The following is a 26061-nucleotide window of genomic DNA, read 5'->3' on the forward strand; positions in this document are numbered from 1 at the left end:
TAATTAAGACCACATTGTGGTCTCAAGATGCCAATGAGACAGATGGATGTAATGGAATTGTCAATGTTGCACCTAAGGTGACAGAAAGCAGTAGACTTGCAGACTGTTGTGACTGAAGCCTTCATAACTAGACTCTGTAGCTTCAACATATTACCAAGGTCACTGTGACTGAAGCTCACTAGTGCACTAGCCTGGTTAACCCTGTTGGTCCCTGGACGGTCTCCTGACTGAAGAAGTGAGGCTTCTTGTTCTTCCTTTGCAGAGAAAGGACTCATTTGTAGCAGATGGGCAGCTTGAGATAGCAGGCGGGTGGATTACTATGATAATTTTTTATTTTTTGGTCCTTTCGGTTTATCCTGTGAGTTCAGTTCAGTAAGCACAGTTTTTATGGCGGATGCCCTTCCTGACGCAACCCTCCCCAATTTGTAACGGGCTTGGACCATCACTGCACAGCTGGGGATGGGAATAGGCTGTCAGGGGTTACTATGATATGGTTATTGGAAATAATCTATTTACTTTGGCTTTTCTTTTCCCAACATTTTTCTACACTAGCAGCTTTGTTTGACAAATACAATTCTAAGTTTGCTGATGTCTCTATCTGCAGTGTGTTAGTGTCAGCTTAAGGACTGTGCTTTACAATGCAAATGCACACACACACACACACACACACACACAAACACACACAGAGATCACTGAACTGTGACTTTCCCCAGTAAAAGCACATCTGGCCCCACTGGCTCCCCCTGACCTCAGGGTTAGCACAGTGATCACCACACTGACCTCTATTCAGATGAGGAGACTCACCTGACACATCAGCCAATGCAACTTCTCCTCACCTCTGCTTTTTTCAAACCTTCCTTCACACAAATGCAGAAAGACGCCATTGGAGCAATAGTGGTGATAAATTAGACATTGGTGAGAGCAGTATGAATATATCTCTATATAAGGTGGTAATTCATAAAATTGAATTGGTTTTATCTGTTACGGTTTGGATCTCATTAGTCACGGTCGACCCAGGACCAACTGCTGTGACCTGTGAGGCTTTCAGAAGAATATCCCAGTATGAGGAGTCGGAACCTTTCACTGGAAATAAATCAAACTTTCAGAGATCTGCATGTGACTGCTTCTGATTAAAGAGATAACACTGCTGACATTATCAGTGTTATTCCACAAAGGTGCTTGATAGGAGCAGAGCTTGTTTGGGAAATGTCTGAGCATTCTTTAAAGCCTGAAATGATGATGATGATGAAGAAGCACAATGTCTCCCAGTTCCACAGTTTGCTCTTAATTAATATACAAGGACATCAGGCTGTTATACTTGTTAGTTGGACACATGCTCTGCTGGTTTTGCTTTGTCCATTGGGTCTGTTTACTTTAATATACTGTAAATGTAGGATATCAGCAGCTGCATTCTTTAATTGCTAATAAAAGTACAAATGAATGTAACATAGGTGATGAAAGTAAGGACGCCAGGTACGAGAGAGACACAGACAGGCAAAGAGACATAGGGGGAGACACAGACAGGCAGACAGTAGAGTTTAATGATTCCAGATGAGCTGAGTCGTCTGCCTGACAACTGAAATGAACAGGAATCAATAGTGAGAGCGTCTGTCTGCAGCAGATAAGACACACACACACAATGTTGACTATTAAAGACGACAGCTTGAGATATTACACTATTAGTTATGCTATTTTTAATCAGCTATCATATTTAATTAATTCTTCAGGTCAGATGCTATCTGAGTGTCGAACTGTGGGTATATGTGTGTGCATTGTAGGAGGACTGTGTGTGTGTGTATGTGTGTGTGTGTGTGTGTGTGGAGGATAGAGGGCTATTACTCCTGGAACAGCGAAGAGAAGGAGAGCTAATATAGAACCTTGAAAAGACATAACATGGACTAACTGGAGGGATTGAGGAAGCAGAAGTGGATGAAAATGGAGGGAGACAGGGATGAGTTATAGACACAAACTCATTTGAATATTTGTTTATTACGAATAGTGATCGCATAGGATTAAGCTGATAGAAACTCATAGACTAAAATACTTAAACGTGTTCGAAATGTACTGGATTGAAGTATTTGCTTGGAGCTGCAATTTTAAATAGATAAAGTAAAATACATAATTATTCAGAGAAACTGTTTACAAAGAATAGGACCTGATTATGTATTTTTCAAATCAGGATGCACCATGAAACAACAATTACAGTAATAATAATAATAATAATAATAATAATAATAATAATAATAATAATAATAATAATAATAATAATAATAATGATCAGATGAATTGTACAGTACTACGTTTTTTAAAAATAATGCAAACTTTTGTGGACAACAAGCAGTGGACAAGATTCCACTTAATAAGTGTCCAGTGTGGAAGTGTGCTGAAACGGAGCAGCTGGGGGGAAGAGGAGATGAAGGCTGCACATCTAATGAAAGGCTCCATATCATCACCTCTCTCTGACCAGCCACCAGTGTGTGAGATCAGGCAGCTCAAGCTGCTAATTATAGTAATTATGATTCATTACTGGCTGAGATTAATTTAATAAAGAGGAGGCTGAGCAGAGCTCATTAACCTTCATTAGAATAATTATAGACACAAGACGCACACAGGCGTACTCTCTCTCTCTCTCACACACACACACACACACAGTAAGTGGTGAAAGGCAGAGGCTTGGGAGTGTTCCCACAGTGTGTGCCAGCAAACACTGTGGGAACTAGTCTGCCCCAGTGCGCGCGCGTGTGTGTGTGTGTGTGTGTCTGTCCTCATATCAATAATAAAATAATGTAGAAATGGACTGGTCTTTATTATGAGGCAGTAACCCCTCCACACGCTAACACACACATTTGTTATATAGGTGACTGCTTGATTATTTTCTTTATTAATATTATGAGATTATTTTATAACAATAATGATTTATATTTATTGCTACATTATCTTGTTATGTTCTTCTTACTGGCTTCAAAGCTTCAGGGGGGTCAAAGAGCGAAAGAAACAGCACGCGTCACTGGAAGAATGTCGGACTAACACATTAACTTCACTCACTGCAGTTGCTACCTGTCGGCTCCGCCTTGATCCGCATCTCCCACAATCCCGTCTCCTCTGTTCGCGTGTGCCGGCAAGTGCTTTATAGTTTTCTTCCACCATAGTTAAATTGCTCAAATTTGGTGAATACGCTGCTGTGATGTTTAATAAAGTTAATATATTGACTGTTTTAAAATAAAGTCGTAAAGAGTGGAAAATCAACATGCGGATGAAACGAACTTGAACCCACAGGATAAACCGAAAGGCCCAAAAAAAATAAAAAAATAAAAAAGCCTCCAGGTGGAAGCAGAAAGTAGATCAGACGGCTCCCGTAATGGGTTCAGCTCTCTGATTGGCTAATCATGTCTCATTGTTTCAGCCATTATTTTGCTCAACTTTTAATTTCTTCCTCCTAAGGATCATTGAGCAAGGCAATTACATGGAGCTGACCTTGTGTATTAATGCCGGGGAGGAGGACCGGAAAGATGTCCCAGCGCCTCTCTTTCTTTTTTTAATTTCTCCAACAACAATATATATTTATATATATATATATATATATATATATATATTTAAGTGTGGCGTCAGAGCCTCTTATACTGTTCCCTCTCCTCTGTGCCTCAAAATACGAGTCAACGGAATATTAAGTCCCCAGCATTAGAATAAACACGTCGTGTGTTAAATCAAAATCCAATTCTGTGGTCTATTATTTTCTGGCATAGTAATGACTGCCAAGGATTAGGAATCAATATTTCACTGCAGCGGGGACATTACCGCCTTTATTCAGGCCGTAATTGAGTTTTGAGGAGAGGCCCTGGCCTGGAATCTGCATTCAAGATAAGAGCTGCTTTCACGCGGATGCACAACTGGAGCTCGAGCTGCTCACCAGTTATTAACCTGCACCGAAGCAGCTGTTTTACCCACACGCCACTTGTCACTCACACGCGTCTACCTGGACACACCTGCTGCGGCCGCTAACGTGTCACTCGTGTGTGTTACCAACAGATCAGCACCGGAAGGTCCCCGCTCTCTCTGTCTTGTGTTTCTCCTCGTGCTGGCCCGGACCGCACCGCACCGCTCCGCGCGCGAAGCCTCGAGATAATAGACTATTAGCGAAAGTGGAATTAATTTGTAGCCAATTACAGTCCGCGGAGGTGAATAGGAATGCATAAATAAGGAGGGAGACGCACATGCGCACACACACGCACTTAACGAAGGCGGACGTGCTGGAGGCTGTGTGTCATGATAGAGGCTAAAAACCAAAAATGAAAAAAAAAGGAGGTGAGAGGCGCACGAGCTGCGGAGAGGGGGAGGAGTGAGGGGGGGGCTTCACTTAACTAATGGGAAGAGAGAGAGGGGCGCGAGCCAGTTTTAACTATTAGAGCTGGATCAGCGTCCGTCCCGCCTTCAACTCCTGACAGGCTTCCCGAGCGCGCGCTCGCCGGTGAGCAGACAGAGCGCGCGAGCCTGGAGGTCGAGCCTCCGAGGGCTGTGTGTGTTTGTGTGTGTGCGTGTGTGTGCGCCAACAGCTGGACAACGGCGCCGGACGACACAAACACTTTGAACTGCGGTGGACGCGGAGGATGAAGCGGGAAGAGACGCAGAGGCGAAGCCAGAGCGAAGAAGTTTGAACTTTGACGGGACCGCGTCTGGTTATCCGGGTGAAGCCGCGCATCTCTCCAGACTCTCAGCGATGGAAAACTTTTGCGGACTGAAAACGGCTCCTGAGCCTGGATGCTGAACGGCCTGAGGTGTCAAGTTGTTTCTCTTTAAAACTGTTTGTGTGACTCGTTTTCATTCTCCACCGGGACCGCACTGAAGCCGGATTCTTAATATATGGGAAAGGGATCTTAAGGCGATGAACCGGGAAAGAGCGGTACCGGGGCCCGGAGCGGACGGGGTCCAGACCGTGATAAGCCGAGACAGAGCCGTAGCAGGGCCCGTGGCGGACGCGGTTCAGCCCGGGATGAACCGGGACAGAGCGGTGTCGACGCCCGGCGGAGACGGACTCCAGACCGTGGTGTGTCCGGAAAGTGGAGACATGCTGGACGGAGCTGCTGCCGGCGACAAGCGGCTCTTCTCTAACGCGGTGGCCGGAGGCAGAGACCCCCAGGCCGTGGAGAACCATACAGAACCTCCGCCAACGAACCCGGTGTTAGTGCCTCCACAGCAGGTAGACGCACAAGAGCAAAGCTGATGGTTTTTTGTTTCCTGATGGGGGGAGAATAGGAAAAAGATGGTTTTTATAAAAAGAAATGATGCTGCTGGTACAGGACCAGGAGCAGAAATGCTTCAAAGTAAAAGTTTAGGAGGCTGCGTTGGCCTGAAAAGTACAGGCATTAAAGTGAAAGCTTATCCGAAATGATTATTATATAGAAACAAAAAAAAACAAACAGAGAAACTAAAAAGGGCGACTGAAGCGATATTTAGGACGTTATATTTTCTATGATGATGATGTCGAGGCTGTTAGTTTTGGTTGTCACGAGGCCATGTGAAGTCTGTGAGGTCTTAATTCAGAAATCGCACTAAAATCGACATAGATTTTGATTTGCTGGGTCTGAAAATAATTTTTAAAAAAGCCGCTGTATTTAAGCCAAGGCCTTTACCCAAACAGAAGAGATGCTGCAGAAATAAATTTGTGTCGTTAAATCCTTTCTGTCCTTTTTCGTCAAATTGAACTAATAGTAAATAGAATATAAATTCGTAGGCCTCTGGGAACTTCTGTGTAAAATTCTACATCGATCGAAACCCAGGTTTATTACCATCTTTTCCGTATCTGAAATAAAGGATTATTCCTCTTAATCACAGCTCTGATCATATGGTATTGCGCGATCATTCTTATCACCAGGTGTTAATAGGCCCCGCGGTCCGACCCGCGTGCTCCCTTGGATTATTTGAAGAGAGAATTCTAATATTATTAATGTGGGATTATTCATGTTGACACGCTCTACACTGGCCTCATTAAGAAATGAATGATCCTAATCAGGATGTAGTGCAGGGGGAAGCTACTGCGCCTCCTTTTATCTGCTTAATACACCTGGTCACTTTTTTAACTTGACAGAAATCTGAAGGAAATAAATCCAGTGTACATATATCATACAGCAAACACGGTGTAAACATACAGGTTCAACGTGATGGAGAGTGGTAGATGGAACCCGGAAATGCAGGCTTTCACTTAAAAAGAGCATCTGTTTGTTTTTAGTTTTTCTTTCAGTGAGAAATTATCAAAATATGCTTTCATTTCATTTTTTAAATACAATGTTTTTTTTTGTTTGTTTTTTTTATAGTAATGGATATGATTCGTTTGCCTTTCTGACACGCTACTGATCAGGATATAGTGGATATATGATGATGCTCACACTGGTGTTTACCACCAAGTCCTAGTTTTTAACTGACTACAAAAATGTAATTCATGTAATTATAGAATGTATTATTATAATTATTATTGTTTTTATTATTATTATTATTAATTTGCGTAATAAGAACAAATCGGCCTAATTAAAAATAACTGTAAGTCTTTAAGAAAATCCTCTGTATTTCCAACATGGCCATTTGGTAGATTTGGTTCAGATTCACTGGTCCAACAAGAAACAACAAGTCAAACGACAACTGGTCGATAATAAAGGCCCCAAAAAGAACAGCGACCCACTAATTCCTCTGTCTCATTTGTCAGGGTCCCAACGGACACAGGACCACGTCTTTCTCCATCCTGGACATCCTGGACCCTAACAAGTTCACGAGGAACCGGCGACCGCAGCACGCGGGCCAGCGGGGGGAGCGCGAGCTGAGCGCGTACGGAGCGGAGAACCGCAGAGGAGGCACGGCGGAGCAGCGCGAGCCCAGTCTGGAGCCCAGCAAAGGCTGCTACGGTGCCGAGGACTATGAGAGCAGTAAGTCCGAGCTCCTTTTCCCTCCGTCACTGCAACTCCATCACTTTAACGCACTAACTGGCAGAGAAACCAAGTGTCAGAGGGAAAAAAAAGAGTTTCGATGAGTCGTTTATTAATTTTTTTGCCTTTTCAGTTTTTTATTCGATTTATTTTCCTTTTCGTTTTATTATTTAGACTGACGTCTTTCTTTCCGTGATGATTAACCCAACAACAGGAACCAATCGGATTATTTTTTTTTGCTCGTGCTGTGTGTTTGTGCGCGTGTGTGGGTGGGGCGGAGCGGGGGTCCTGTATTTCTATTTTTTATTCGTATTTTATTTATTTTTTTGTATGTGTTTGGGTCTTGTTTTTGTCACAGTATGTTATGTCTCCACGTTTGTTTTTCTTTTAAATTTTACAAATCAGAAACGGAAATAGAAGCCACGAGCTCCGCGCTTCCGAGGGAAAATGTTCCTGTGAAAACAAAAGTCACTAGGAAATTGGCGACGATGAGCGTGTGTGATCGGTATTATTGATCGCTTGTATATCTGGATAGCATTCTGTGTGTGTGTGTGTGTGTGTGTGTGTGTGTGTGTGTGTGTGTGTGTGTGTGAGTGAATCTTCTTGCAAACTCATTAGTTACGATCAGCTATGTTTCTTGTTTGCTCGTTTAACGGTAAATACACGTCTGTTTCCGTTATCCTCCTTTATTTCAGATACCCTTTCATCTTGTCCTCACACAGGCGTGCGTGTGCGCGCGCGTGTTTAACCTCCGTTACTTACTTTACTTTAATTTGACGTTAATCGCTTCGATGATGTCATAGACAATACCCTTCCTAAGAATAAAAATACAAGTGAAAATGTTTACAACATATGAAAACAAAACAGACAAGCACACGTGCCACAAATAGCCTAAACAAATGAAAAGGCAAATCAGAATCTCTAGACATTTAGACTTCTCAAAAAGTCTTTATCTAAAACAAATACCGATTAAAATCATACACTAAAGATGATTTAGAACCAAAATTTTATTTAGAATCTGTAGATTATTTTCCCCTTAAAACCATCAAAAATAAAAGCCTTAACGTTGCCTGTGTAATTTGACAGTAGATCACGAGGACAAGTCACACTTTGATTTCAAAATGATTTTTATTGGTGAAGCAGTTTTCAGTCCCACCTCTAGATTCCAGAGAAGATAAAACCCTGCACGAGAATTCTATTAAAGCTGAATAAAAAAAAAAAAAAACACATCTTAAATGTTCAGGTATCTAATTTCAGTTAAATGCTAATTACAATTAGCAAATTACACACTGCAAAACATGTTTATTTTATTATAAATTTACAAATGCTGTAGATTACAATCAGACATTCATCAGAAATGCAGACTAAATAAATAGGCCTGTGATTCATAAAATAAAGATTTCATTTTTTATACACCAAAGTCTTTACGATTTCTCTGACTTTCATCACAAAATGTTCACTATTTTAATAAAGTCACTTGTTAGTTGCTTTTCAGAGAAGGTGCAGTTTCATGTTCAGCTGATAAAGTTGTGTTTCTTTCTGTGACTGTCAACCTGCATTTCGTGGCAATTTTCTTTTTAGCCCTGTTTCACTGCAGTGGAGTTACTGAAATGAGCTGCCAATTCATGAGACACAATGTAAATGTGAATGTAAATATGTGTAATGAGTATCACATATTTGAAAAGGAACCTTTTTTTCCACATTGTGTGTTTGTTCTTTTAGGATTTCTTGTTTGTTGGTTTTAGCCTTAGAATTTTAAACGAGGCCAGGCTGGATTATCAACCAGGCCAAGTGGGGCCCAGCCGCTTAGGGCCCTGCAAGCCTCAGTATTGTTTGTGGTACTTTCCATAATTATACATTTATCTAACAATCATGAATAGTGATTGTATTAATTGTAATTATCTAAAAGAAACACATCAACTGAAAAATATGATGTCTGCAGTTTTTTCCTACTCAATTATATCACATTTTGTCTAGACCTGTGGTAAAATCTAGTTCCAGTACCTCTCTTATTTGAGCTGATATTACAATACATGTGTAGTACTTAAATAGCTATATATACATAATAAAAATACTGTTACAGTATATCTCAGAAGTAAGGGGCCTGGTGGCTCAGTGGTAGAGCATTGGGTTGGGATGCAGAAAGCCGTGGGCTCGAAACCTACCCCAGGTGTGGCCCCACCCAGCCACCAAGGTGCCAGTCTTGGTGCCGGTCCCGACCCCGGATGAAAAATGGGAGGGTTGTTTCAGGAAGGGGCGTCCGGCGTCAAAACTCAGGCCGAATCATCGTGAGGAACACGTTCCGCTTTGGCGACCCCCTTAAGGGACAAGCTGTGAGCTGTTGATCTTTTGAGACTATATCTCAGAAATGACTTTGCCTAAATGGTAATCAGTTCCACTGAACAACTTTTATTAATCTGCAATTAAATCATGTCATTAGACACATAAGGAGAAAGAGGCCACAAAAGCACTGAACCTAAGTGACTCATCACTAATCAGAATAATCTCAAATTGAAGGGTGCAAGTCACCAAAATCAGCAAGAGGGTGCAAGAAAGATGGGATCAAGAATTCCAACTTTCAGGACCATTTTTGATTTGCTCACTGTGGTTTGACAGGTTCAGTGTTTGTTTTGTGGACATTACATTCAGGAGTTAGTTCAGTGGTTTTATTGGGGTCCACGTAGGGGTCCACATGTAGCGACACATACTGGTCGTTAGAGGAACTGCAGTGGAGACAACACTGGCTTTGAATTCAGGTTGTGTATACAGTTAAAAACTGATGTTGTCTTTGTTGTGTGTGTTTCCAGAGGAAGCATTTGTATACAGAAGCCCAGATGAGGAAGACTACCACAGATCTGGGACCCCAGACTCGGAGGCTCCAGATGGCCCCTACAGCAGTGAGGAGAGCAGCTCAGCTTTGCCCAGTAATGAAGACAGAGATCTTGGCCAGCACAGCCATCAGGACTCTTCCAGAGACACAAAGAGCCCAGGAGGAGGTCCTGCAGGCCAGATCACCAATGTGCAGACCAATGGAGGCCAGGGGCCCAAGCCCAAGAGGAAACGTTCTGGCTCAGACTCCAAGTCAGGGAAGCCTCGTAGAGCCCGGACTGCCTTCACCTATGAGCAGCTGGTAGCTCTGGAGAACAAGTTCAAGTCTACACGCTACCTGTCGGTGTGTGAGCGGCTCAACCTGGCCCTGTCGCTCTCCCTCACTGAGACCCAGGTCAAGATCTGGTTCCAGAACCGCCGGACCAAGTGGAAGAAACAAAACCCCGGTGCAGATACCTCTGCCCCCACTGGCGCGGGAGGAGCAGGAGGTGCTGGGGGCGCAGGTGGAGGAGCAGGAGGAGGCTTGGGGGGCCTTAGTCCTCTCAGCCCGTCTCCCCCAGTCAGCGGGCACCTGGCCATGCACGCTGGCTACGCCGGCCACCATCACCCTCCTACTGGGAGCCTGGTTCAGCTACCTTTCCTCACCGCCAGCCACGTCCTGTCCCCATTCATGCTGGGGACACAGAGCTACGCTGCTCCGGCCTTCTACAGCACACACCTGTAGATGGACACACACCTGCGGACAGGTGAAAAGCTACGCACACACGTCCTCAGAGACTTGCTGAGCCCGGAGACCCTGAAAAGGTGCAGTGGATGACTGAAGTGCAGTGCAGCAGACAGACTGTCAGTGTTCAGCTCTGCTTCCTTTTTACTACCAACATTTGGAGGCTTTGATTTCAACGGATTATTTTGATAGAATGTGAATATCTACCAGAAGCTGTACAAATCTATGTTCTAGCTCATATTCTGAATGCTGTTTGAAACTATGTAATAGACAACTAGTTGATTTCTTTGTTTGAAAAAAGTCTGTATGAATATTGAATGTTTATTTATGACTTATGGAATGGCTCAATCTATTGTCAATACCATGTAACTCCAGCTGTAGTTGTTTTCATTTGGATTGTTTCTGTTAATTACTGACTTTGTTGACAGTTTCCATAAAACCCATGGATGTACTGAATCCTCAGCTCCACATGAAATCATCTTTGATATGAAAACCGTGTCGATTAAAGAGTGAAAACCAGCCCGGCCGACTGCTTTTGCTGAAGTGTAGGTTGGTGCGATGGATCAGCAGGTAGCACTAACAGACACCTCTGTTTTCTGATTGTCAGCCGCTTGCTGCAAGTTATACAGGACCTTCTAAACACGGGCACCACCCGAAACGCTTTACACAGGGGGGACAGTATTTAATGGAAGTGAGACTCCACTTACAAACTGATTATCACAATGTAATGCTGAATTACTTAACAGCCACTAGATGACATAAAAACAGAAAATGAACACTGGACATTGTGAATCATTGACCAACTTACATGAAAATGCTACAAGGTTTCATCCAGACGCAGCAGTCTGCGTCTCTATGGAGGAGACGAATTATTGTTGAATTATTGTTGCCAAGTGTTTATAGTATCCAGTATTTTACCACTATAGGTTACCTGGATGGAAGAGTGAAGTTTTTTTTTTTTTTTTTAAGTTTGCTTTTTTTATTTAAACATCATGTTTAAATTCTGTATTATAATGGCATCATGGAAAATATTTAAATAAGTCGTTTTAACTTCTTTTCTGATTTAGCATTTTGGCTCGTTCAGAACACGCAGCACAGTTGCACATTTCCTCTTGTAACATCATCCTGCGGCTTTACACAGGTGTCACAGTATATCCATTTGTTTTATTCCGTCTTCGCGCCTGTTCTCATCTTTCAGCATGTTTGTGCGTGTGTGTGTGTGTGTGTTTCTTCAAAAAGCAGTTTAAAATTCCTCAGGCTCCAAACTTTGTATTGATGCACAGGGAAATGGAAAATGAGCGCCGACCTTTAAGTGGAAGCAGCTGGATCTGCAGTTTAAAAAAACTCAGCTGCGCGCAATTCTATACTGTTCTGTACCTTAGTAAAATGGTCTGTTACGCTTCCTTCGTGGGATACTGGGGGGGGGGGGGGGCTGATATTCATCGATCTCTGAGGAGACTGGAAAACAACGCAGCCTGTAAGTTTCTGACTCAGTTTGAACATCAGTCGGTAGGTGCACGATTGTCTATTGCTGCCGCACAGGTGACTGTCACTTTAGTACATCGAGAAAATTAGGATCACACAGGATCTGTGACTTCTCCATTCAAAATCCTTTTAAAAGAGCGCAACTCCATGAATGCGCATGCGTGCAAAACGTCATTTCGTTAATGTGCTTAGAACATCTGAAATAACAGCTTATTAAGACATTAGAGCATCACAACACGTTTAAAGGGGAGACGAGCAATTTTGCCTGTGATACTGAGTCTTCATCATTTATTTGAAACTGACCCGTACAAATAGTAATAGAATTGATATCAGTGTCATGTAAAACCTGACAATATCATATGATAGATACTGGATGTAGATGTAACCATAAAAGGGCATCTACACAACCAGGTACAGAATCATTGTGACGTCACGTCTAACATTCAACACACAGAGCTTGACTAAGTTTCCCTATGCATGTTGCTACACATACCCACTGTGTGTGGTTTGTCAGAGGCCAGAGAAATAACCCAGACATTAAGAATTAGCCCTGTTTAGGATTGAATGCTAAAATATGCTGAAAGAAGGTTTCTGTTTGCATCATGGGAGATGGAGGCTTTGTGGTTTTAGCGTTAGTTCAACTTACCGTAACAGTGAAGCCATGCATTGCATCTTTAAAGGTGGAGATTGAGTTCTGGTCGCACCTAAAGTGGCGGCACATCTATTTTTATTTTTCTAGTTATGAGTCATTCGTCTTAGGTTAAAACTGGAGTTTATATACTGACAATTAAATAAACGTCAGTTAAACTCTCACTCCAAAGCCAACATACAGTATCTATTGTGGTGTAAAAAAATATGGAGCTATGCTTTTATGTTTAGAGCTGACACATTAAAACACAAGCACTAAAGTGACTTCACTGACTAAGGATGATATCAATTCCTCAATTATTTCCCATAGGTAGCTGCGTGTCAAACCTCCCTATAACCTAGAATTACCCTTATAAAAGTCGAGGACAGGACAAGGACAAAATCACAGCAGGCTGAAAATGCAGACAATTCGTTTACTTCAGCTACAAATGTGATAAACCTGCGTGATGTTCATTTACATCCACCTGCTTATTTAATGCCCCCACACAAAAGAAATAACACGTAACAAGTTCAACTAGAAAAACAATAGAAAATCGTAGAAATGTGCTCAGTTTTAAAAGATAAAACTTGGATTTGGCAGATAAAATATTATCAGATCAATGTGGCCGAGAAATTAAACATAATTTCAGTTTTGTGGTATTAATCATAAGCTGCACATGTGCTGAGGTAGGAAATGCTCATTCAAAAATTTTAATATATTATTTAAACCTAAGTGTTTAAAACATCAGTCCATCTCATTTTAGTTTCAATTTAGTTTAAAATGGCCTCAGGTCATTTGAGAGCGTAGTTGAACTGGTTGGAGAACTTATCATGTTTTCGTCTGTCAGCTTTAATCATCACCTCAGCTACTCTGCGCATGGAGCTCCTGCAGGGAAAAGGAAGATAGGAAACAAAACAACGAGTTCAGATAGATGACAAGCAAACAAATGTGCCAAGTAGACACACGGCAGCACCGTGTCTTCACAGAGAAGTTCTCCTCGCAACACGTTGGGCTGACAAATCTGTGTGTGTTATGTAACAATTTCTAAGCTGCAAGATGAGCTACCACATTAGCTGGATAATGACACCTCATCAATACCCAAAGCCTTTGCATTTGCACCTGGTCATCTTTCCATTATCTGAGAAATCGGCCACGGACATTGTCCAGAGTTGCGTTTCACACATGTCCTCCCAGTAGAAACTCCGTACATTTCAGCGTGCTGACAGTCAGTGTGCACGGGAGGCGCGTCGTAATAGAAAACATGTTGCCGTAGGAAACAGTGTTTTGTTTACAACACACTGAAGAAAAGAAAAAAAAAAAAAAGGTTCTTTCACTCAACTACAAAGGCAGTTGAGTGATAGGAACATCATCAACACGCCCATTTACTCGTATTTAATCCTCCTGACAATTCAGGACACGGCAGCGTGCTGCACGCACGAGCTCACACACATAATATGGACATTGCACTAAGGGGCTTGAAGGACTAAATCTAGATAATGTCAGAAGCGTCTCACTCGCACATTTGCATTATCGCAGACAAAGTCAGAGCAAATTCAGGAGGATGTCAGAATTTTAGTGCATGTGTGAAACGGCCTATGAGGAGCTGACAAACTTGTCAACAAACACAAAATCGTGAGCTTTTTAATATTATGCCACTGCTATCGCTACCGTACTTACTTGTTGAAGACTTTCTTCTCCAGCCTGGAGCGAGATGTGTTGGCACTCTGCTTCAGATCACTGAGGTTAGGGTACTTCTTCTTCTTCTTCCCCTTTTTACCCACTCTGTCAGAACCTAGGTTTTCTCCTGTTGCCGCCTCAATATCTCGCATCAGCTCTGCATCACGCCAGTCTACGACAGAAAAAAAAAATATTTATGTACATAGATATAAAGCTAGTGCTGTTGAACATTATCTGTTTTTTTAATTAAAACTCAACAAAATGTAATAGAATCTCCGAGAAGAAAGAAAGCAAAAGATGTGTTGATCATCTGCTTCTCCGGTCCAAATATTAAATGTTATTAAATTAAATTGAACAAGAAATTGTCAATACTGGTTAAACAGTATATTGCATAGTAACTGTGGAAACGTAAAAAAACACAAAAGCAGTGTACATAATTACATAATTACATAATATTTACTACTTTTAATGTGCACTAACAACCAGCCTGCAGTGCTTCCTAAAACATTACACATGCTTTGTAGATATTTTTTTCTAGATGAATTCAGAATTGAGGGGCAGCAACACATTCCAAAAAAGTGTACAACTACAATAAAGCACTGAAAAAGTGGTGTCATTTAAAGTGCCTGGCTAAATATTAATATATAATTTAAATATTACAATCACAAACATAAATGTATTTCATTGGGACTTTATGTTATAGACCAACTCAAATTCTAACACATGAATATGCTTTGATCTAAACCGTTCCATTGTAGCTCTGGCTCTATGTTTAGGGTTGTTGTCCTGCTGGAAGCTGAAGCTCCTCCTTAGTCTAAAGTCTTTTGCAGACTCTAACAGGTTTTCTTCTAAAATTGCCCTGTTTTTGGCTCCATCCAGCTTCCCATCAATTCTGACCAGCTTCCATGTCCCTGCTGAGGAAAAGCTTCCTCACAAAATGATGCTGCCACCATCATGTTTCACGTTGGGGACGGTGTCTTCAGGGTGATGTGCAGTGTTAGTTTTCTGCCAAACATTTTTGCATTTAGGCCAAAAAGTTCAACTTTGGTCTCATCTGACCAGATCACCTTCTTCTACGTTTGCTGTGTCCCCCACATGACTTGTGGGGACTTCTTATTCTTATGACTTCTTGTTCTTTCAACAATGACTTTCTTCTTGACACACTTGGCCAGATTGTCCTGTGGACAGATTGTCCCACCTGAGCTGTGGATCTCTGCAGCTCCTCCAGAGGTACCATGGGCCTCTTGGATGCTCTCCTTGCCGTTGCCCGTAGGTGACTTCTGAAGGCAATTGGTTTCACTGGATTTTTAGTGGCATCAGAGTAAAGGGGGCTGAATACAAATCCACGCCACACAAGGGGTATGAATACTTTTACAAGGCACTGTATGATACATAATAAGATGTAAAGATTCAGAGAATCCAGATAAATCTCTGTACGTCCACACCCAGACATGATTCTACATTGGAAATCACAGCATGGTCTCAGGAGCACTTCTGATCTCGTGAGTCAAAATCTTCCAAAACTCTTTTTGGAAATGATGGACGCTGGGGGGAATTAGAGGTAATGCAAAACAATGCACATGCACATGCATGCAAGTGTTTTGCTGGTATAAAATAAAATAGACAATAAGCAAGATGAACCAATGTTTCAAGTAAATAAATAAGATGTGAAACAGGGCTTTGTACTATGTACTGAAAGATGAGGCACGAAGAGGCATTGACACAGCTATATTTATAAAAACATTAAACTGATTTTAGATTAATATTGTTTTAACTCACTATCACATTAATGAAGGTAATGGCTAAAACTACTACTACAATAAATATGATTAAAGTCAATAAAGATTAACAGTCTAGTCCCGAATGAAAAATGAAAAATCTGAATCTATTTGTCTCTATACATAATTATATCATTGTTTCAAACCACTGCTTTGTCTCTGCTTGCAATTACAAACTAAAACTTCAACAAAAAGTAATTTGACTGTGAAATAAAATTAAGTAATTACAGCTGATAACGTAAATGAGCTCATACCAGCCAGTTTTACAGACCATCAATAGTAAACAGTGTGTCGTACGGGCTCATTTGGATCCAATTCTGGTGTTAATGAAAAGTGTAATGTCATAATTCTGGGTGATAAAGTAAAAGTGGATGTAATGCAGAGTAATGATGGTCTAAATGAAGAGACACTTCTAGTTAATGACGTACTGCAGAGGAATTAGAGATAAACCTGCAGTAATGCAAAGTAATTACACTGTGATTGTGATGGGATTGAAGCGGAGCTCTCTGCTCTGTCAAAACACTGACCCCCAGCTCAGTGTGTGTGAGGGGGGTATATTAATCACCCGGTCTGACCCTAGGTCTTCTTGGACCTTCAACTATCCCTCATTTTACACACACACACACACACACACACACTAATTGAAAAGCAGCTGGTGTATTTAAGAGACTCATTACAACAAAAGGATGAGCAGCTGTATTTACATTATGTATATGTGTGTCCAAAATGTGTGCCGTCTATTACTTAGCTGAAGTTTGGGAAAGAAATAAAAAAATAAAGAAATGGCCTACAAAAACAAAGAAGAAGAAGAAGAAAGGAGGAAGCAGGAAAGGAAAGAGAAAAATAAAGAGGTGGTCAAGAAAAAAAGACAGTCATATGAATTTAATCAGTGTTGCAGCAGGGCTCTTTTCTCTGTCAACACCTCTTAGCCTTTCCAGCTGGGGTCTGTGCGTGTGTGTGTGTGTGTGTGTGTGTTAGGGGGCCAGGCCACACACAAATCCACTAAGGCATCTGGGGCATTTCGTTTGTTCAGACGTCTCTCAGCTCCGCACCACTAAGCACAGGGACTGTGTGTGTGTGTGTGTGTGTGTGTGTGTGTGTGTGTGTTTGTGCACGGGTGGGTCAGACACAGAGAGAATGAAACCAGAGTACCACAGCATCAATTGCTTGATCTCTGTCACTCAGCAGCATGAACTCTGAGTCAAACCTCACAGGTTCACAATAAGGCCCAACTCCAACTCACTTTAACCTGAAAAACAATGAAAGTATTGACAGAATCAAAGCAACAACGGTTTCTAACAGACAGAATTTCTTTAATGCAATTGACCGTTGACTTGACAAACACCAACACTGACGCATCTTACAACATCAGCTGATATGTCGGCCAGGCTCATTTACGCGTCACATTCTACATGACGACACTGGCTGGTCATGAAAAGTTGTTTTGCAGTTGAATGAAAAAGCCTTGATAAATAATAAATGATAAATGGATCGCTGCTCTGAGATCACTGTATCACACTGACAAAGTAAATGTAAAACCTTCAAATGGATTCTGCAATGTAATTCACTAGTTCTCATTAATCTGCATCTGGATCACTCTAGATTTAGTGCTGCATCAGACCCACAGCATATTGTGTTGGGTTGTTTTTTCCCCCCATCACTCAGATGTAAAACCTACATTTTAACTTGAATCTATCTCCATTTGCCTGGCTCAGGTATTTCAGCCAAGGGGAAGCTGGAAGTTATAATAAGTAATTTGTATTTTTCCAGCTTATGATTTACTGAGCGCAGACGATCTACGAAAACCACTGGCTTTCAGAATCACACCCGACTGTCATCCCACTGTTTAAAATACTTTTTGTTGGAAGGGGATATGAGATTAGAGTCAAAAGTCATGATGCCACAGGTTCATTTTGTAAGATCAAATACTTTCCTTTAAGTAAATAAATGAACGTATGTAAATGTTTTGTCATTTGTTTTATTGTCCCTATGGGGGAAAATTGGTTTTCACCTCAGATCATACTTATGCTGAAACAGAGAACATTTCTGAAGGCTTCACAAACTTTCAAGTGCCACTGTGGTGTATGTATGTTTGTGTGTGATGTGTGACTGAATAGGTAGAGGGAGCTGAGGCCATTCGGGCCACTACCCACCCTACTGTGAGATTAATTTATGTGTGTGTGTGTGTGTGTGTGTGTGTGAGAGTGTGTCTAGGTGTGAGATTGACTCGTGGATCGATAGCATAGTTGGTAACAAAAGATGCTATTTCACAAGTCACTGGACTTCATGCCATGGCCACACACAAACACATACACACAGACCCTTTGGTTAACGAGACACTGCGGGCAGCTGGTGGACATCCTGCAGACTCCTTCTTCACTCTCTCTTTCTCTCTCTCTCACACACACTGAGTCAATGATAATGTGTACAACAGACTATTACCACATACTGTAACTGATCTCTTATCGTCGGCTCTCAGTCAAGTGACTGGACACACACTGGGTTGTGATGGACATCATTATTGGTGCACAAAAAGAAAATGTATGATCAAACTGAATCTTCCAGCAGGGCCAGTTACCCACAAACTCATTTACCAAATTTCCACCGACAGAAAAATCTCTCAAAACCACTGGACCCCTGACTGTCACAGTTGATTCACATTCAGTCATTCTACTGGCCTTGCTGTTCTAGTAAGTTTCTTATTGTTTCACTTTCTAACTTTCCCACACTCTCACATCAATTCCATATGTCGAATTGGGGGTTGAATCAGTGCCAAGCATGCAGGACCACACCACAGAAACTATGCTGACCAATGCTCACCAATGACCGAGACTAGCCGACGGCTGACCGTCTTCAGGATGGGTGGAAGTTAGCACCGATGCTCTCCAGGAACATCTTCTCCCTCTAAATAAATTACCTCTATTTCTTAGGGTCCACCATCTCCTGAGACTTGAGTTGCGAGAAAAATGCCAACTTCATCCTCTAAAAGGTTGAGCAGAGAATGTACTTCCTGCAGTGGCAGAGAAGGATCAACCTACCACAGGAGATCCGCTGTGTGAGTCTGTATCGTTATTAAACCACGGTAAGTCACCAAACCAGACAACAACACACGGCAGTGCACACGGTGAGAACTGCGAAAACAATGACTGATTCTCCTCAGCCCACTCGCAGAAACAGGAAGTGAGTCTTCTCCCCTCAGGCAGGTGCTACAGAGCAACGTCTACCAAAAACCACCCGACACAGCGATGGTGTTTTTCCTCAGGACATCACACTCATTAACACCTGACCTCATACCTGACAACCTATATGAATGACAACCCTGTACATACTAACACTCAACAACCACAGTCCCACACACTGACTAAAGCTTAACTACACTTGGACGAGTTGGACCTGCCACACACTCAGCACCTGGGTTTGCGTTCTTTCTGTCAGTCTGATGTTTCTGCAGCTGTTACTCTCTTTGTCTGTATTTGTCTACTATTGAACATGTCTTTAAATGTTGCCAATGACCAGAAGCAATTACCTTTCATGTCTTCGAATACTTGGCCAATAAAGAAAGTTTTGATATTGATAATGGTTTCGGGATGTCCATCATGCCTTACCAGGCTGGTTTTCCCTCTTCCTCCTCTCCTCCTCTTCCTCCCGCAGTCGATCCTCCTGCCTGCAGGGTCGACCCTCCTGGTCTCGAGGTATGATCTGGCCATGGAAAGGGCACTAGAAGGACGGCAGTCACAGCTCACATACATCATTTTATAGAAGATAAGAAGACAGAAATAGACGCGAACGTTTTTAGAGTCAGTGTTTCTCCTGTTACCTTGAGCCGGTCTTGTCTCTGACACAGCTGTCCGTTACCCACTGGAGCTCTACAGAAATGGCTGACTGGAGTGAAGTTCCCAGGGAAGGAGATGTACCTGCTCCTGCTCTCTGCCAGCAACTGGTCATTCTCCACCTCCTCCTCGACCTCAGCGGGAACCCAGAACTGATGCTGAGACGTTGCCCTGGACAAGGGGAAACATAGGCACTAAACTATTTCACTGCTGTCTGAGAGTTAAATGTACAAAAGTACGTAAAACGTTTCCAGATCCTGGGTTTATGCGGTGATTGACATTCAGTCACACATTCACACGAAGCACTTACAAAACAAAGATGGTTTCCAGTTGCAAATGTTAATTCTACTGGTACACTGGTTTTACAGAGCTGTACAGTTATGTATGTATGGCTGTAATGTGTAATTGTGTGTATTTATTACTTGATAATCTTGCCAGCGTTGGGCTGCTCCTGTTCCCAGTAGTACAGGTCTAAGCCAAATGGGACCACAGGAGCATCAACAGGCTTCTGTTCTGAACTGGAAACTGAGGAGCTGCTAGAGGAAAAACACAAAGGGAAAGTTAAACCCACTTCATGCAAAAATGACTTCAATATATAGTGCAAGTGGTGAGAACACACAGAAACATAGTGCACTGCCTGCACTGACAGCTAAAGGTAACCATACACACAGAGAGAGAGAGAGAGTATGTGGAATCAAATGGTTCTTATGTGTGGTGTGTAACGAAGGAGTCAGAGTGGCTGATAAATACACACAGTATTAAAAGTGACTTCACACTTTATGGAACAGCAGCACCTGCCTGAGCAGACACACATCTGACTTTCATAATTATATTTATCTGATTACACCATTCAGCCAGAGACAGTGAGAGGACCTGTCACCTCGTCTCTGCAGGGACAGGGAGGTTCTCTCTGAAAAGGCGCAGTGTTGCAGCAGCACAGGTTGGATCTTGCTCCTCTTCTGAGAGTCTCTTCAGCTGCTTGGAGGAAGAAGCGGAGCAGGTGGAGCGAGGAGTTGGGGCTGCAGGTCTCTTAGCGGGAGGTTTGTTTGGAACAGGTGCTGCTGAGGAGGAAGGAGCGGGATCCAAACCTTCCAACAGACACAAGAGGAAAGTCTGATCAAACACAGGCCTCTATTGATAATACACCTTATTAAACACGTCTAAGTTTAAACAGATCCATACTTTGCATTATCGCCACATATACATTTAATTTCTTGAGGTACATCCAGTCTAACTGCTGCACTTTGTGCGTGTGTGTGTGGTCAAACACAGGGTCAAGCAGGGTCTCTGGGGACTGATAAGGACTTAACACGCACACACAGTGCAGGTGAGATCAGAGGGAAGCTGTAAGATGAGAGGTGTCCACGTGCTGATCCTACACATTATTAGAGCTGACCTGGATAATTCACAGATTTAATCACTGTGCAGAAGATTTACATACTTTAAACCCTTTGTAGTTTGAATACTGGCAAAAACTGTTTTCATTTAGAAACTCAAAAATCTGCTGAACTTTAATGTATACTGTTATATAACTGTTTAAGAAGAATCCGTGCGTTAAATTCCAGCTTTGTTTTGCGTTACTGCTCTTTAACAGAGATCTACAGTTACCAAATGTTGGACTTGAAATTAGAAAGATAAAAAAAACAAAAACAAACCAACAGCAGAACAGTGCAACACATTAATGATAATGAACTGAGGCTGGTTCTAAAATTCGCTGCTCCCAGTCCAAAAACCTGCAAGCTGTTCATTCCAGTCCAGATTGAACCATTACCTGACTTGATAAATCTATCGCTGTATTTTACCTATATAAAATTAAGGTGGTGGATTTTTGCATTCGACAAGGAAAGATGCAACACATTTCACGATTCCAGCTTCGCAAATGTAAGTAATTAATGAATGTGGTTCTTTTATGCTATTATGGTAAATGGTCTGAACTTATATAGCACTTTTCTACCTATCAGCACTCAAACACTTTACACTGCTTCTTATTCACCCATTCACACACACACTCACAAAACACTCACCAGGACAAACTAAGTTGGGGTTCTGTGTCTTGCTCAAGGACACTTCGACATGGAGGAGCCGGGGATTGAACCGACAACTGTGAGATTGGTGGACGACCGCTCTGCCTTATGTGAATGCGATTGGGGTTTTTATAAAAGCCTGGTGTTGGTCCTGCCAATGGGCTCCTACATTGCACGTTAGCTTAGTTTAAAGTGCTGATATCATGTCTTGACGGGCTGTTTAAACTCTTTCAAATGACAGATAATTGGTTACACACAATGCAGTTGCAATTATAAAGTGATGTGTTTTTTATTTAAAACCACATTACTGTCCCTCAACCCTCTTTTCTCCTCCCCCTATGATTCCCCTCTCTCCTCTGTGTCAAACGGTGAAATACAGACTCAATCTGCTCAAACAACCAAATGGCAGCGGTTTGTCTGGATGTTGAGGATGTTTAGACGCACAGATCAATGGCAGCATGTGTGTGGATGTGGGGGTGGTTGGGGGTAGAAACAGAGGGGGAAAAGGGGGTTAAAGGGGTTTGAGGAAAAGACAGCGAGAGAAGAAGCAGGAGAGGAAAGCCGAAAGAGGTATTGATTTTCCTAGGTTAAGCAGGGCCTGTAATTAAAATGTTAATTTGAGAAAGAGAGAGATAGTGTCCTGAAAGCAGAGAGAGGGATAAAAGCCCTGATAATCAGAATGACAGAACAGGAGGAAGGGAGGGAGAAGGGAGGAAAGAGAGGTGAAGAGATATAGAGAAAGTGAGAGAAGAACACGTGATTCTGTGAATAAATTACCTCAGGAAGAAAGAAAAGAAAGAAGGGACACTTACGGGGCTTTTAGACAACACAACAATGGCAGCGCTGGGCTCCGAAACCCATCACTTCCAATGGGTTTCGCTGTCCCATGGTGGTTTTTCGCTGTGCCAACACCCTGACGACCAATAGGTAAATATACCGGCAAGGTTTGTTCTCCTTAAAAGCTCTACAGACCTATTACACTATAAACTGAAGCACTGAGGTAAAGAGGTATAGTTTGCATTAACAATATTTTCTTATTACAAAAGAGTAAAACAACGTAGTGATAATTACCACACGAAAAGTTTAAAACGGCCTATTTCTGCTTAGTTGCTTTGTATCTAAAAGCTTCTTTTGATTCTCTATTATTCCAACAGTCAGCACTGTTTCAAAGTTGAACAAAGCTGAACTCTACTGATCACAGCAATTCCAATACAATATATCATTTGATCAGCATGTTTGCTCATCTAAACGTGTTTATGTTTTCATAAAGTAAAAAGCATATTTCTGAGAAAAGATTTGATTTTGAGCGCAGAGGAATATAAAACAAAGGTTTCCCCAACTCAGACTGGGGATGTTGCAGTTACTGTATGTTTACAGCTGTTATAGTAACATTAGCCATAAAGATTCAGGATGAGTTTCTGGGCTAAGTGTCATAGATTCAATCGAAGACTGCACGTTTTTAGCACATTGAGGCTTTTTTAAAAAGTGTTTTTAGTACATTTAGTCGTGCTTTGTTCCTCCCTTTTGTATTGCTGGGTGTGACAATAACTAAGTCAGAGCCAGCGTCATTAGTGTGTTACTCATTGTCCAATAGGATAAATTGTGAGGTGTGCAGCTTGATATTTAAGGTAAATTGTTGTCATTGCTTTAAATTGTACGAGAGTGCGGTTAATGGTTTAAGTTAAGCTAACGTTAGCTCACTTCCAAGGTCTTTTAGTGGTTTTTACTCCCTATGAGAATCTCCCCGATCAGGTGATTAAATAGAACATTGAAGAGGATGGCATTGGACATTTAAGATTAAATGGGGGAGATTCCAGTGATTTCTTTCGGAGGGTCTAATGCATCCTCAGAAATAGGCCTGATGGAAACAGATTTCCATTTCCATCAAGAAGGTAGATCCTGGATATCACATCGGGTTCCAACAAATCTGAGAACAGCCTGTAACCTCCAGTATGAGCCGTGTGTAGGTAAATGATGGATTATGAAAAGATGATAAATGGTAGTTAGGCTAAGGTTAATCATGCAGCAGGCTTCTCTTTTAAAAAATAAACACATTCTACAGGTTTCATCAAAAGGCAGCGTGATGCCCCCTCAACCACAGGCAAGTGTATATATAATGTATATACAGCTTATGAGTTTTGCACCAACTGAAGGCTGAGAAGTGGCACACGTCCGTGTTCATGTTCTTAGGTTTGTAGCAAAGATTTTGAGCAGTGCTATCTGATTCATTCCTTGTCTACTCCAGTAAAGTCTCTCATTTGTAACAAAATTAGTTCCTGCCTACGTCACTAGTATTTATTTATATTTCCAACAAGATGGCAGACTATTTGTTGTGAAGATGTTTGTGTGTGTGTGTGGGTGGGTGGTAAAATATGGGTGCAGGGCTAATAGGGGCTCATTAAAGAGGTTGCATTGTTAATTTGGTATGGTCCCTGTAGATCATTACCTAGCCCACTAATCACCCTGACACACACGCACTGCTGTTTTGGACCCATCAGATACAATCTAATTACTTTAGTGTCTAATTGATTAGTAATGGAGGGAGGTGAGGGAAGAGAGGGATGGGCTCACAGGTGAAGAAGAGGCTCGGTGTGAATGTAATGACTCAGGAGGCTGGTGAGAGGCAGCCACCTGAGGTCAAAGGCCACTTCACAGTCACAACATCATGGTGATAGGTTAGAGCCGACAGAGCCGCTCCCTCAGTTTTAGGGTTCACCTTTGCCTGAAGCTTTTGTGTGTCTGCTGACGATCAAATTAACATCATTTAAATAACGTCTTGTATAAAAAAAAATAAATAAAATTTGCTGACAGAGCAATAACATGAGAAGGCAGATGCTTAATGATCTGAACATTTGACCTTTTAACCTTCTGTGCTACCTAGAGGCTACATATGATCTATACAAGTCCAATAGAGTCACAGTAAAAGACAAGATAATAACAGCCAGTCAAACACAACTGGTGATGACTCTGTGTGCAGGCAAAAGATGTGGACAACTGAATACGCATGAAAAGAGACACAAAAGGCAAAATGCTGCCAGAAATGCCTCAATCAAAAGACTGAGCCTTATTCGAAATCAGACACAAACCCGTGTCTCCAAAGTGAACCCAGCATGTGACACTTTGCTTTGTGACAGTCAACAGTTTACCTTCACTTTCACAAATCAATACTGGTGAATAAACTAACGGTGTTTGCTTTTTTTTAGGCTTTTTGAAGCTTCAATTGTCAACATTTTTACATAAACCATGTCTAAAATGATGTGTGCAATGTGAGACAAATCACTTGAAGTGACAAAGAATTATCACCAACTCTGCAGGTAAACTCACCTCTAGGGATCATTTAATCTTTCACAAACCCTTCAACCGAAACAGAGCTAAAATGTTGGCCAGGAATAATTCTAATGTTAGTACACGTCGAGAAAATGTGTCAAAAGGTTTATGCTTATTCCACTGTTCCCCAAGTGGACCACAAAATAAAAATAAAAAACATCCACTGATGCAGCTATAAAGTGCACAATTATGGCTGCTGTTCCTAAAACGCTGAAAATATTTGGTTTAACAATGTACTGAAGTCATTCTCTGCATCTTGCCCAAGGACACTTTGACACGTAATTGGGACCGGGGATCGAACCACTGACCCTATGGTCCGTGGACGAAGTCAAAAGGAAATACAACGAGACATGATGAGAACTGCCGTTGTGTCGCCTGAGTTATGGCAGAATGTTCCCGCCACAGAGTTTGCACATTAATAATAACTTAATAATTATTACTTCTGACTACAAGTTGTAAAGCGATTCAAGTCATGTGAATGGTGTGTGGTTTCCATTTTGCTTCTGGCAGTGAGCTAATTCTAACAGCAGTCTGCAGATCCTGTATCATGAATTTAGAGAAGTCTCTTAGCATCTTGGCATTAAAGTGGATGTTCCGCTACTGACAGTACAGCCGCAGCTATAAGGGACAGCACTTTTTAAAATATATCATTTTAAATTCTTAACTGCCTGTTTAGGTTTTGCTGTAGACAGTCATGTGCTTTACTGATTCTATAATAAATGTAAAACTAATTAAACTTCATTATATCTGAAAGGTTAATCAGAGTCTACATTAACATTTACTCATTTGGCAGATGCATTTATCCAAAGCGACTTACAAGTAATGTACAAGGCCAAAGTCTAAGTCAA

The 26061-nt window shown here is 41.8% G+C and overlaps 2 protein-coding genes across 4 annotated transcripts in view; one reads left to right on the top strand and one right to left on the bottom strand.

Annotated features, from left to right (window-relative positions):
• Nucleotides 1-4435: 4435 nt before the first annotated feature.
• Nucleotides 4436-11624, top strand: nkx1.2lb (NK1 transcription factor related 2-like,b). Its single transcript, XM_067518790.1, has 3 exons — nt 4436-5194; nt 6695-6911; nt 9719-11624. Exons 1-3 carry the CDS (start codon nt 4880-4882, stop codon nt 10462-10464), a joined length of 1278 nt encoding a protein of 425 aa, XP_067374891.1. The 5' UTR covers nt 4436-4879; the 3' UTR covers nt 10465-11624.
• A 1372-nt stretch (nt 11625-12996) lies between these two features.
• The window catches only part of uvssa (UV-stimulated scaffold protein A), a 33961-nt gene continuing 20896 nt past the window's right edge, over nt 12997-26061 (bottom strand). Inside the window, exons 10-15 of one of the 3 annotated variants that reach the window (XM_067518789.1) lie at nt 20743-20950; nt 20285-20395; nt 19850-20033; nt 19638-19749; nt 14255-14426; nt 12997-13462 (exon numbers count right to left, since the gene is read on the bottom strand). In XM_067518789.1, the coding sequence (XP_067374890.1) occupies nt 13369-13462; nt 14255-14426; nt 19638-19749; nt 19850-20033; nt 20285-20395; nt 20743-20950 (881 nt within the window). In that variant the 3' untranslated portion in view covers nt 12997-13368. Of the gene's footprint in view, nt 13463-14254; nt 14427-19558; nt 19750-19849; nt 20034-20284; nt 20399-20742; nt 20951-26061 lie in introns of those variants that run through there. The other 2 variants (XM_067518788.1, XR_010915406.1) reach the window with 2 other exon arrangements.

This window comes from Channa argus, chromosome 10 (genome assembly GCF_033026475.1).
Source record: "Channa argus isolate prfri chromosome 10, Channa argus male v1.0, whole genome shotgun sequence".
NCBI classification, from domain to species: Eukaryota; Metazoa; Chordata; class Actinopteri; order Anabantiformes; family Channidae; genus Channa; species Channa argus.